The 13,967-nt window shown below is 38.5% G+C and overlaps 1 protein-coding gene across 12 annotated transcripts in view; it reads left to right on the forward strand.

Annotated features, from left to right (window-relative positions):
* The window catches only part of PRRC2C (proline rich coiled-coil 2C), a 107,262-nt gene extending 95,490 nt beyond the window's left edge, over positions 1-11,772 (forward strand). For 5 of the 12 annotated variants that reach the window (XM_023207151.2, XM_023207157.2, XM_023207152.2 and 2 more), the window contains 7 exons: positions 2,206-2,437; positions 2,670-2,792; positions 5,165-5,383; positions 5,813-5,916; positions 6,545-6,671; positions 7,547-7,783; positions 9,825-11,772. In XM_023207151.2, the coding sequence (XP_023062919.1) occupies positions 2,206-2,437; positions 2,670-2,792; positions 5,165-5,383; positions 5,813-5,916; positions 6,545-6,671; positions 7,547-7,783; positions 9,825-10,079 (1,297 nt within the window). In that variant the 3' untranslated portion in view covers positions 10,080-11,772. Of the gene's footprint in view, positions 1-2,205; positions 2,438-2,669; positions 2,793-5,164; positions 5,384-5,812; positions 5,917-6,544; positions 6,672-7,546; positions 7,784-9,318; positions 9,372-9,824 lie in introns of all 12 variants that reach the window. The other 7 variants (XM_023207154.1, XM_023207156.1, XM_023207161.2 and 4 more) reach the window with 6 other exon arrangements.
* The last annotated feature ends 2,195 nt before the right edge of the window (positions 11,773-13,967 follow it).

Genomic DNA, 13,967 nt, shown 5'->3' on the forward strand with positions numbered 1-13,967 from the left:
CATAAATTATAAGTAGATATTGTGAAGATTGCTGTGATCCTAGACTAGCATTCTTTCTTAGTGGATTTTGTTCCTGCCACATAGGTCAGTTTTAACAAAACAACAAAGCATAATGTTCTTTAACCCACTACTTTTGAATTAGTTGCTTATTCTTTATCTCTGCATCTTAAAAGTATAGACTGGAGGCATCCATCTCGGAGATGATAGGGAAGTCTGGAGTTAGATTCTGGCATTATGGTTTTGTTTTGGGGGGTGTGTTTTGGCTTGGTTTGATTTTGGTTTGTGTTCTTGTTTGTTTGCTTGCTTGATCTTTGTGGGTAATTCTGACGTGAGCTACTACTGTGCTTTATTCCATAAAGATCTTGAGGCTAGGCCATTTGTATTAAAAATATATATGGGGAAGTAATGAAATACAAATAAGAAAAGTTGGTGCTATAAATTAGAAAGTTGCCAAAGAGAAAAAGAGATTTTGTTCTCAACTTTGTGTTGAACACAAAAAGAGAATTATTCTCACTATTCAAAAGGAGAGAGCCATCCACTTCTCAGGGAGAACAGGCCTTTTCACAGGACTTTTACATGTGAAGCTTCCTTGTATACAGGGCTTTAAATCTCGAAATAAGTTGCTTTAGACACAGTCTGTATTCTCTGCCTCTTTTCTTGATTTCTGAGCTAATTAGAGTGCAGCCAAGTGTCAGTGATGGGGAAACATTCTGAAGTATACATCCTTTTTCAAACATCATAGAATGTACTTACAGGAACCTAGGTGGTATAGCCTGCAGCTACACACTTAGGCTATAGAGTACAGCCTATTGTGTCTAATTAGGCTATAAATGCATGCAGCATTTTACTGTACTTAGTATTTTGTTGGCAGTTGTAACACAGTGGTAAATATTTGTGTCTAAACATAGAAATCTAAACAATCTAAACAGAAAAAGTACAATAAAAAGATAGCATGCAAGATTAAAAATGGTACTTACCATGTATAGCGCACCTACCATGAATGGGGCTGGCAGGACTGAAAGTTGCTCTAGATGAGTCAGTGAGTGAGCGGCGAGTGATATTACTGTGCACTACTGTGGAGTCTATAAACACTGTACACTGTGGGTACACTATATTTGTAAAAATAAATTTTTCTTTAATAAATTAACCTCAACTTACTGTTAATTTTTTGACTCTTGTAATAACATTTAGCTTAGAACACAAACACATTGTACATCGGCACAGAAATATTTTCTTTTTTTTTTGTTTTGTTTTTTTGTTTGTTTTTTGAGACAAGGTCTGTATCACCCAGGCTGGAGTGCAGTGACACATACAGCTCACTACCTCGAACTCCTGAGCTCACGCCATTGTCCAGCCTCAGTTTCCCAAGTAGCTAGGACTACAGGCACTTGATACCATTCCCACCTAATTTTTTATTTTTTTGTAGAGATGAGGTCTTGTTCTCTTGCCCAGGCTGGTCGAAACTCCTGGCCTCAAGCAGTCCTTTCACCTCAGCCTCCTAAAGTGCTGAGATTGTGAGCATGAACCACCAAGTCTGGCCTTTTGTTAATGTTTTTCTGTTTTTTAAATTTTTTTTTTTAACTTTTTAAACTTTTTTGTTAAAAACTAAGATGCAAACACACATTAGGCTAGGCCCACACAGAGCTAGGATCATCAATATACTCTCATCTGCCTCCACATCCTGTCCCACTGGGAAGTCTTCAGGGGCAGAAACACACACGGAGCTGTCATGTCCTATGTTAACAATGCTTTCTTCTGGAATACCCGCTAAAGGATCTACCTGAGGCTGTTTTATAGTTTTCTGTTTTAAGTAGAAAGAGTACACTCTAAAGTAACAAAATGTATAGTAAATACATAAACAACTAGTAACATAATTCTTTTTATCAGTATCAGATATTATGTACTGTATATAACAATGTACTGAACTGTTATATGACTGTAGTAGGTTTGTTTATATTTAATACTAGCACCAGCAAAAACAGTTGAGTCATATGTTCTATGATGTTAGAACTGCTATGATGTCACTAGGTGATAGGAATTTTTCAGCTTCCTTGTAATCTTACGGGACCATCAATATATATGTGGTCTATTGACTGAAATGTCATGCAGCACATGACTGTATTGGGTCATTTGGGATTTACATTGTTAAGATTTTCAGATTCCAGATGAGATTCTAACAGTGTTTTCTCTGTAATCCTTATGTAGATCTCAGCCAGCTTTTATGCAAAGCAGTTTATCCCAGCCATCTGTGGTCCTTTCTGGGACCGCTATTCACAACTTTCCAACTGTCCAACACCAAGAACTTGCCAAGGCACAATCTGGTCTTGCCTTTCAGCAAACATCAAATACCCAGCCTATTCCCATATTGTATGAACATCAACTGGGGCAGGCATCAGGACTAGGAGGTTCCCAGCTGATTGACACACATCTTCTCCAGGTAAGTCAGGGGACTAGAACAGTGCACACTCATTGTATTCCTGTGCCACGGATCATTTTAAGGAAACATTTTAAAAAGAAAACATGTTAAAAGATGCAATGAAAAAAACAAAGTCCTTTCATTTTATCTAATACTAAAAGTTGCTAGACATTGCTTTGAAATCATCATCTCTGTCTCTGAATTTGAAAGTTTTTTCAGTTTTACTCATGTTTTCTTAAAAAATTTTTTCTAGGCTAGAGCAAATCTTACCCAGGCTTCAAATCTTTATTCTGGACAAGTACAGCAGCCTGCTCAGACAAATTTTTATAACACTGCCCAGTCACCAAGTGCTCTCCAGCAGGTAAACTATGGCATGGTAAATTTCCTCAATTTTCTTTATTATTATTTTTATGGCTTTTGTGATTGTTTGGGAGTTTAAATTGAACCATGAAGGAAAGATGGAGGAGTGGTCTTTAAACTGTTCACTGAGATGTCATAAAGAATTCCATTGGGTCCACGTGGAAGGGATTTCAGGTTCATGACACCCCTCTTCTCACCACCATCACCCCCTACTTCAGTCATTCCTGTATTTTTACATCTTCTAGGTTTTTTGTTGTTTTGGGGGGTTTTATTTTTTTCTGTCACCCACACCAGAATGGGTGTGATCATGGCTCATGCAGCCCAACCTCCCAGGCTCAAGCAATCCTCGCACCTCAGCCTCCTGTGCAGCTGGGACTACAGGCTCATGCCATCATGCCTGGCTAATTTTTCTTCATATTTTTTGTAGAAACAGGGTTTTGCCATGTTGCCCCAGACTGATCTTGAACTCCTGGGCTCAAGCAATCCACCTGCCTCGGCCTTCCAAAGTATTGGGATTACAGGCTTGAGCCGCCACACCTGGCTGCTAGGTTTCCGTGTAATTATTTATTCTATTTTAACAAAGGATTCCATGAATATAAAACTTTGAAAACCATTGTCCAGAATATAGTTACCTATAAGTGTGATTTAGGTGGCTTACCCATTAGTGCTAGGGAGAAGCCTCCCAAAGACCCATCTGACAGGTTAGCATACATACAACAGTGTGGCAGAGTGTGATCGAGTGTAAATGGCAAATACTTTCTTAAGTGTATGAATGCAATAATAATTTTCAGTGAAAAGTGTATGGTGCGTTTAAAACTATCTCCTCTAATAATTTCATTAGCTTATTCTTTAAAAGTGGTGGAGGGCTGGTGGGGGAACAAGTCATTAGTCATTTTCTTATAACTTTTTGTTTGCTATTTTAGGGAGTGATAATTCGTGAATATCTTATTGACATTCATATTAAATACAGTGTTTATATGAAAACAGAGATTATTGTTCTTCTCGTAGCTCATTTTGACCAGCCTTGAAAACATTATGTAAAATATCTGTTTGGAAACTTGTGAATACTCCTTATATTGTGTCCCCATGTACTTTGTGATTATTTGACATGTCCTGTGGATAAATTCAAAGATAGTTCTAATTCTTTCACTTTCTATTTTCTTCACTACAAGTAGCATTAACTAAACTATGTTGTACCTTTAATAGAAGAATGGAGATGTGGTTGAGGGTTGAGTGTCTCTTACCTAAATGCTTGGGACCAGGAGTGTTTCGGATTTCAGATTTTTTTTTTTTTTTTTTTAATGTTTGTGTATACATAATGAGGTGTCTTGGGGTGTGGGGCCTGTCTAAACATGAAATTCCTTTGTTTCATATATGCTTTGTACATATAACCTGAAGGTAATTTTAAGCAACATTTTAACTAACTTTGTGCATGAAACAAAGTTCTGACTGCACTTCGACTGATCTATCACATGAGGTGGGGTGTTGAATTCTTTTTTTTTTTTTTTGAGACGGAGTCTCCCTTACCCAGCCTGGAGTGCAGTGGTACGATCTCAGCTCACTGCAACCTCCACCTCCTGGGTTCAAGCGATTCTCATGCCTCAGCCTCCCGACTAGCTGGGATTACAGGCGCCCGCCACCAGGCGCCTGGCTAATTTTTGTATTTATTTATTTGTTTATTTTTATAGAAACAGGGTTTCCCCATGTTGACCAGGCTGGTCTCAAACTCCTGACCTCAAGTGATCCACCCACCTTGGCCTCCCAAAGTGCTGGGATTACAGGCGTGAGCCATCGTGCCCGGACTTGGTGTCAGATTCTCTACTTGTGGTGTCATATCAGCCTCTCAGAAAGCTTTAGAGCATTTTGGATTTTGATTTTCAGATTAGAGATACTCAACTTGTAGTCACTAAGCAAAAGAAATATGTGAAATATATTAGTAGATGGATGTGTTATATTTATTTATTTTATTTTTTATATTTTGAGACGGAGTCTTGCTCTGTCGCCAGTCTGGAGTGCAGTGGTGCGATCTCGGCTCACTGCAACCTCCGCCTCCTGGGTTCAAGCAATTCTCATGCCTCAGCCTCCCAGGTAGCTGGGACTACAGGTACATGCCACCACGCCCAGCTAATTTTTGTTTTTTGTTTTTTTTTTTTTAGTAGAGACGGGGTTTTACCATGTTGGCCAGGATGGTCTCGATCTCTTGACCTCGTGATCTGCCCCTCTTGGCCTTCCAAAGTGCTGGGATTACAGACATGAGCCACGCACCCAGCCGATGTGTTCTATTTTAAATCTTACTCAAAAGTATTTGAAGAGTTGTGTATGGTTGTATGGGTATGTCTGTAGTAAACAGAAACAAATTGCTTCAGTTTCTCTTTATTTATTTTCTAGGTTACAGTACCTTTACCAGGATCCCAGCTTTCCTTGCCTAATTTTGGATCTACAGGGCAACCTCTAATTGCTTTGCCTCAGACTCTTCAGCCCCCGTTACAGCACACCACTCCCCAAGCACAGGCTCAGAGTCTGAGTCGTCCTGCACAAGTAAGCCAGCCTTTCAGAGGATTAATTCCTGCTGGAACACAGCATAGCATGATTGCAACCACAGGAAAAGTAAGTAAAGAGACATTTGCACAGGTTATTTGAGAATTTAAGGTAGTGTGTTCAGATCTATACATTTGTGTTATCTAAAAAACTAAAATGTGTCAGTTTTTACTACCCTGCAAAACAAATCTCAAACCCCAGTGTATTTACATTTTATCTGTTTACTTTTAATGTGTTTGGCCCCATCTAGTTTTTACCTAATAACAAAGAATTCACAAATTTATTGGAAGAATTGGATTTATAGTGTCTCTTAGGCTTATTTTATTACAAGTCTCTTTGGTCTGATAATTCCATAATACTTGAAGCCTAACTATAGGAGTTTTGTACTAAGGTTTTTTGTCCTTTCCTAGATTACGTCTTCACATATAGGACATGTAAACACAGCACTTAGCTTATGGAATTAAAGAAATGTTAAGTTTATTTTATGCTTTTCCTCAGATGTCTGAAATGGAACTAAAAGCCTTTGGAAGTGGCATTGATATAAAACCAGGCACACCTCCAATCGCTGGTAGAAGCACCACACCAACATCTAGTCCCTTCCGGTAAAATGGGCATTTAAATTTGCTTATGAAATTCCAATTTGGTCACTATTTGTTAAATACTTACCAGTCCTGTGTGACATAATCCCTTTTCCAAGCAGAAAAGGAATTATTAAGACATTCTCTTTGATAGTTTTGTCTAAAATGTTAAGCTTTTAAATTATTTGAAATGTGTTTATTGTACTATATTTTAAGTAAATTCTTTTGTTACAGAGCAAATCTTTTTTTCTTTTATTTTTTTTGAGACAGAGCCTCACTCTGTTGCCCAGGCTAGAGTGCAGTGGCATGATTATAGCTCACTGCAACGTCAAACACCTGGGCTCAAGCAATCCTCCTGCCTCAGCCTCCTGAGTAGCTGGGACTACATACACCTGCCACCAAACCTGGCTAATTTTTAAAAAAATATTGTCCAAGCTGGTTTCGAACCAGGCAGTCTTAACTGGTAACTGGTATCGTTTCTTACCTCTGCTCCTCCAGTGTCTCTCTTCTACCAGAATGTTTGGTAACTCATCACAGTAAATTTTTACCAACTACCAAGTATGATGAAAATACTAAGAACAGTGTTTGCAAAAATCTAACAGCATTATTTACTTGGTATTACTATACTGACTAGTAACGGCTTCTTCCTAAGGGCTACTTCTACAAGTCCGAATAGCCAGTCCAGCAAAATGAACAGTATTGTCTACCAGAAGCAGTTCCAGTCAGCCCCTGCCACTGTGAGAATGACACAACCATTTCCTACACAGTTTGCACCCCAGGTGGGCAGATGTAATTAAGAAATGAGTATTATTTACTTAAAAACAGTTGCTAATCTGGATAAATTGTGATCTTGCCTTATGTTAGCCAGTTAAGAAGTACAGTTTTTAATAAAAAATAATTTCTGAATTTAACAATAAATTTATTTTATAAAGATAGTCTGCGATTTATAGCCAGACATAGTAATTGTTTAGTTCTAAAGCAGACAAGAGAAATAGTTTTAAGATTCCCCACACAGCTCTGATAATTTGAGTCCTTTTCCTTTTAACTTTTTTTAAGGAGTTGACTTTTCAGCGAAGGTCCCAGTGCTTGAAGTTTTCTAGATTTAAAGTTGGTTTTTGTTTTTAAGATATTTATGTGCAATTGAGATAAAATTTCCAAGAAGATATTTTAATATATGTATAAAAATACTGGCTTCTCTTCCCCTTGTTGATCATATAAAAGGACTAACTAAGAACTCTCACAAACTAGAACTGGTTCCTGAGAAATTAACATTTGTTGAATTAGTATTGATTTTATTTATCTTCAGATTACCTTTGTTACAGGTGTGTGCCTTTTCTGTAACTGTACCTTTTAAAAAGATAGCCTAATTAAAAGTCTTTATCCCCACTTCAGAATTTACAACTGAGATGCTAGGACCTACTGAAGTGCCATAGCATGCTTTGCCTAATTTTTCTGTTAAACTCTCCAAGCATGGCCTGTTTATTCTTTGTCCTTGTTAATGAAGTGGCACAATCCATACCCTTCCTTTCACTGGTAGGATGGGCACAGATTTACTCTGGGATGAGCCAACCTGGTCTGGTTGGCAGTTTTTTTTTTTTTTTTTTTTTTTTTTTTTTAACAGTTCAATGTTGTATGTTTTGTTTTTTTCACTCAGATTCTCTCTCAGCCTAACCTGGTCCCTCCATTGGTAAGAGCCCCACATACTAACACCTTCCCAGCGCCTGTTCAGAGGCCACCAATGGCACTGGCCAGTCAGATGCCTCCTCCGCTGACCACAGGCCTCATGAGCCATGCTCGTTTGCCACATGTAGCCAGGGGTCCTTGTGGATCACTATCTGGAGTCAGAGGTAATCAGGCCCAGGCTGCGTTGAAGGCTGAACAAGACATGAAGGTTAGTACAGTGTTAACAGCCAACAGATCAAGAATCTGTCTCTGAACCATATCTTAAAATGCCTCTGGACCCATAACTGTATATCCAGGCATTCACTGTCTTAGCAGACTTAACCAAGCTAACTACTTTTATTCATTTCCCCCCTTTTTTTTCTTTTTTTTTGCCCCATTCCCATTCCTTTCATGTTTTTTTCTTTTTGTTTCTTTTTCTTTTTTTTGCAACTGTAGTCAGGAAACGAATTAATGTCTTAAACTGTGGCCAAATGAATTGTTATCAGATAAATATTTGAGGGAGATCTGAGTTTAGATGCAAAATTTTTTTTGGAATAGCGAAGAAGTAATATGAATTATTATAGACTTCCCCATTTTCTTTCTTTTTTTTTTTTTTTTAATTTTCTTCCCCCCTTTCCCCTGACTCTCCTCCTTCCAGCAGCTTAAAATATAAATCATGGTTATATGAAAACTCTGGAATGGGTAAGATGTGTTACCTGTCTTGGTATTTTTTCCATTATGAGTCATCAAAGTACAGTTTTCTTCTCAAACTGTTTTCATACCCTTTTTGGCCTACCACATGAGGTGGCTGTATTCCACAGTGGATTGTGCAGTTTTAGATGAAGAACTCAGAAAAGCACTTTGGGATCCTTCATGATGAAAGGCACTGATAAACATGGGGTTTGCTAATGCAGAAAGAGTGCCTTTAGGAGTCTGTGTGGGGACAGTTTTGTAGCATAAACCTTACATGTCTGCCAGTACAGCCAGTTGAATCCATTTATTTCTATATTTACTTTAGGCTTGACTTTCAGGGATCTTAGTAATTTTGCCTGTTTTGTCACTATATGTCATGAGATCAGACTAGAACAAAGAAAAGCTTACCGCTTTCAAACAGGGAAATGTGCATAGTAATGCTTTACTCTGAATTAGAAACATGTTTATGATAATCCTATTTGAAAATTTGATTGATGGATTGATTGATTAAAGTTTCTGGGGCGACATCCTTAGTGTTTCTGATCCTGAGTAATCAAATTTAAAGACTACCCAGCAGCAAAATTTTATTAAATAATTATCTACTTTTATTAAGGCTGTATGCCTAGGATTTCCATCTGTTTGTTAGAATTAGAAATACCAGTGTGAGTAAAAATCTTCGGAAGTTATTTGGCCTTGGATTCCAGTTCTGCTTCTGGCTCCTTGGCTCTTGATTTTCACATATTCCCATGTTGGAAATAACATTAGAGCTTTATAATCGTAATGGGGTGGGAAAGGATACAAGCTTCTTGAAAATTGCTTCAGATCTTTGGATAGTACAGGTTACCTTTAGAACATGAAGCATTTTTTTTTTATATGCAAGAAGGATGGAAACTTAAGTTTTAGTTGTGAATGTTATAGTGGTAAAATTTACAGATTGACGTAAGTATATTTTTGGGGGCACATAGTCAAAACTAAGAAATTATTTACCAGCTCAGAATGTGGTAGGAGCTATCAGAACTTAGTGATCAAGTGAAGTTGTAGTTACTAATTTCTGATGCTCTTCCCCTGCAGAAGAGAGCTGTGGGAAGAGGACTCAGCCACAAGACATTTGGTCCTAGGTGTTGGTAATGCCACAATATAAGTGCTTCCTTTTCATTTTATTGTAGACCACATATTGATAACTAGAAGTTTTAAGTGTTACATGTATGTTTTCAGATTTGCAAGCAGGTTCCCTAAATAAAATTTAATATCAATAAGCTTATTGTTCCAGAAAAGATACAAATCAGCAGCAATTTATATTTTATTATTTTATGAGAGGGCAAACCTTGAAAAGGTGGTGGGAGGTGGTCCTGTGGTTTCCTTTTTTTTTTTTTTTTTTTTTAATCACATGGAATATTTCAAAAATAGGAAGAAATCTATGCATTAAAAGCTCAAAGATCAATGAGGTACTTTTGGCTTTGGCCAAACCAGTGTGGGGAAAACTGATTTGTGATTGGTAAAAGAATTTGAACCAAGATTGATTTGACAGGCTTTGGTAATGCTGCAGTATTTTCAGTTGTTCTTTCTTATTTTTTAAGGCAAAGCAGAGAGCAGAGGTTCTTCAGTCCACGCAACGGTTCTTCTCTGAACAGCAACAGAGCAAACAGATAGGAGGCAAAGCCCAGAAAGTGGACAGTGATTCAAGTAAACCTGAAACACTGACCGACCCTCCTGGTGTCTGTCAGGAAAAAGTAGAAGAAAAGCCACCCCCTGCACCCTCCATAGCCACCAAACCTGTTAGAACTGGACCAATCAAACCTCAGGCGATCAAAACCGAAGAAACAAAATCTTAAAGGCTATGGTTTATTGCAGGGGATTGGGGGTGGGGGGAGGGAAAACATGGAGAATTAAGTCAGATAATGCCAGCAGCCAAAGGGGCAAAATGGTCTGTGACATTATCCTGTTCAGAGCTTGGAAATATACAAGGGACATAGGAGCAATTTACACTGACACATAGCTGCTGTACCAGTAAAAATGAGGCTTTGCAAGCTTGTACCTACTATATAACATGCACTTGGTTGATGGCCACGCATCTTCAGTCAGAATTTATATATAAATATATGCACCTATTTTTTTGAGTGCATATAATTTAGACCTAAAAATCCTTATGATTAGATGAAACACCAAAAATGTAAGGAAAATAACACGGCAGAGGAATAGCTCAGCCTAAACAGTGTGATGGTCCCAGCTAATACATCAGATGCGGTTTTTTTGCTCCCTTATGTTCTTTGGATATGGTTATGGCATTTGTAGGCTTGGAGGTGAAGAACTGAAGATAACTGGTGCTGGATAGAGGAGCCTTATTTTTTATTATGGCAGCTTGCTATTTTTATAACATGGTGATTGAGTTGAACACAATCAAAGTACAGTAGTAACTGATCTCCCCTTCTTCCTGGATGAATGAGCAGATGAGTAAATATTGATGTCAGCATCCTTGAACCATATCATAGTGAGCAGTGTTTGGCTACTGCTGTTTGAAATGATGCTGTGTTTTGGTTGTGGTCCGAAGCTTTGAAGCGCTACTTAGCATCTCCTTTCTTCCATGGAGCTCTAACCATTCAAACATGACAGATTTGGTAAAATGCTAGTTAGGTTGAGTCTTCCTTGCCCCACTCAGTCATCTTTGTATGAATCCCATGGTTCTGGGGTTTTTTTCTTTTTTTCCTTTTTCTTTTTTTTTTTTTTTTTTTTTGTTAATCCAGTTTTTAGCTGGTGTTTATGAAGAATAGTGAGTACCTAGAACTGTGCCACTAATTAAAGGAAATCCTAAGAAGGTGCATTTCTTTACAGAGCTGTGTCATGCCATCCTTTGGGCCCTCTGCTGGAAAAGTAGAATCAAGTCTCAAATAATGCCTTTTTAATTGTATCCTCTAGTATTATAGATATAGGACAGTACTGTATCATACCTCTGTGAATGTAAAATATCTTGTACCTGCTTTATGATACGTAGTAGTGACCGTGCTTTATCAGAGCTGTTTTTAATGATGTTATTCTAGAATGTTTTATTTCCAGATGATGATTCAGAAGCTAATTTTAAAAAATGGTGCCAGGTACCACAACAGTAACAGAACTTTGCAATTTTCTGGGGTTTTGTTTTTTACCTTCCCCCCCCCTTTTTTTTTTAAATGGAGTGTGCTGGATGTCTCTATAATTTTATTCAGATGACTGCAGAACCTGGAAAAGCTGTTGCTGCTATTGATGCATAACATACTGCTATTGGTCTTTTTATATAAATATATATGTATATACATATATATATATAATTTGAATTTTTGGAAACTTTAGCTGTGCTGTCAACTTTGGAAAAAGTATCCCAGTTTACTGTGTTGAGTTGGCATTGTACAGAAATTAACAGCCATATTGGTCTAGAAACGTTAAACTTAATTTTTTCCATTTGTACAGGGGTAACGCACTGTATTAAATATGTAAGGTCTTATCTACATGGGTTTGATTACAGAAACTAATAAAGTATTCTCTAAATAATGATTCTTGGAACCTCTAATCATTTCCTAAAATCCGAAGCAAGAGGGTTTGTCATGTATTAAAAATGGTGGTCAAGAGTACCGGCTGGTTGCAGTGACTCACGCCTGTAATCCTAGCACTTTGGGAGGCCGAGGTGGGTGAACTGCCTGATCTCAGGAATACGAGACCAGCCTGGGCAACATGGTGAAACCCCATCTCTACTAAAAATACAAAAAAACAAAAAGTACATTATACGGCCGGGAGCAGTGGCTCATGCCTGTAATCGTAACACTTTGGGAGGCCAAGGCAGGTGGATCACCTGAGGTCAGGAATTTGAGACCAGCCTGGCCAACATGACAAAACCCCATCTCTACTGAAAATACAAATTCAGCTGGGCCTGGTGGCAGGTTCCTATAATACCAGCTACTTGGGAAGCGAGACAGGAGAATTGCTTGAACCCAGGGCAGGAGTCGGAGGTTGCAGTGAACCAAGATCATGCCACTTCACTCCAGCCTGTGCAAAAGAGTGAAACTGTCTCAAAAACAGTACATTATACTCTAGAAAAAGGATTATCATCCAAAGCCTTGACTTCTCGCTTTGAAGAACTCTGAAAATTATTCAACTAAAGTAACTATTGTCAGTGGCAGATAGTCATGGCTCCTGTTCTGAGGTAGCCAAACTCATGTTGAAAACAAATCTATCCACTAGGTGTGGTGGCTCATGCCTGTAATCCCAGCCCTTTCGGAGGCTGACATGGGCGGATCACCTGAGGTCAAGAGTTCAAGACCAGCCTGGCCAATATGGTGAAGCCCCGTCTCTACTAAAAGTACAAAAATTAGATGGGCGTAGTGGCGCATGCCTGTAGTCCCAGCTGCTTGGGAGGCCGAAGCAGATGTCAAGGAGAAAGAAGTTGTCTTGATGCATAGTGCCAGATGTCGAAAAGAGTTTCACCATCTTTCGATCAGAAGCTAAAGGACCAAAAATAGATCTCAGTATTCTTTACGTTTGTATTTTTCATAGCTTTGTTAGCATGCTTATGAACATCATCACCTGCCCTAAAAGGCTATAGGGCATTTGTTCTATCATTTACTCAATTTATGAAATGAAGTACTGAGGGATTGTAGTTACTTATCCTAAAATCCCATGTTCAGAACATATTGCTTCCAGACCCAGCTTTAAGAAAACTAGTTACTCAGTCACTAATGACACATGTGCCTTCTTAACTCATGAATGCTGCAATTCTTAAACATAAGATACTCAAGTTTTGATGGTTTTGTCTTGGGTAGAAACAGGGTTTCTCCATGTTGCCCAGGCTGCTCTTGAACTCCTGACCTCAAGCAATCCACCTGCCTCAGGCTCCCAAAGTGCTGGGATTAGAGGCGTGAGCCGCCGCACCAGATCTGATACTTATTAATAGGCTCTGCCTTGATCCAAGTTTTCAGTCTAGGGTTTTTCTCAAGATATGCTCTAAATTAAAAGCTGTGGTTTATTGCAGAGAATTGTGGGAAGAGGTATGATGGGTAAGAATGAGAATCAAATACTTGCCTTACCATGTCACTGCCATTGTTGGTATTTTTCATATTCTAGTTTTTAAGTTTAATCCTCCTAAATTTTAAGACTTAGTAGGTGACCAGCTATACAGCTTGCATTACCCCCACTTGCAAACCAGCAGGCATGTGCTATTTGGTTGTATTAACTGTTAAAATATCACTAATACCTTGGGTACTTTGCTAGAACCTACGGTGGAAAAATGGCACCAAAAGCATATCGAATGAAAGTAAGATAATGTATATTAATGTCTCTCTGCAGTTTGGCCATGCAGTTTTGTCTCTGGCTTCTCTGACATGTGACAGAATAACCCAAAAGGTGTTGCAGTTAATAGTTGACTGTAGATATTTGGTCACGTAAACTTCTGAACATTCTCTCTCCCTTGAGCTGCCCTGGTAGAAGGTAAGGGGAGTCCAGGTCCTTGCCCCTAGTTAATAACAAATAGTGTTTATGATAGAAGAGTGATTGGGTGAGGAGGGTTGGGGAATGAGAGGAGGGTATCGTTTATAAAGTGCCAACAAACTCTTGGCCAGAGGCAAGATACAGAAGGTAGAATGAGTCAGAAGCTATTTAAGTGTGTCTTTTATAACAAGTAAAGTGATTTTTCATGTTGCCATTGCAGCATATTTCATAGATGCTTACCGTTTTCAGTACTAACTTCACATTCCCTT

The sequence above is a fragment of the Piliocolobus tephrosceles genome, chromosome 1 (assembly GCF_002776525.5).
Source record: "Piliocolobus tephrosceles isolate RC106 chromosome 1, ASM277652v3, whole genome shotgun sequence".
Taxonomy (NCBI): domain Eukaryota; kingdom Metazoa; phylum Chordata; class Mammalia; order Primates; family Cercopithecidae; genus Piliocolobus; species Piliocolobus tephrosceles.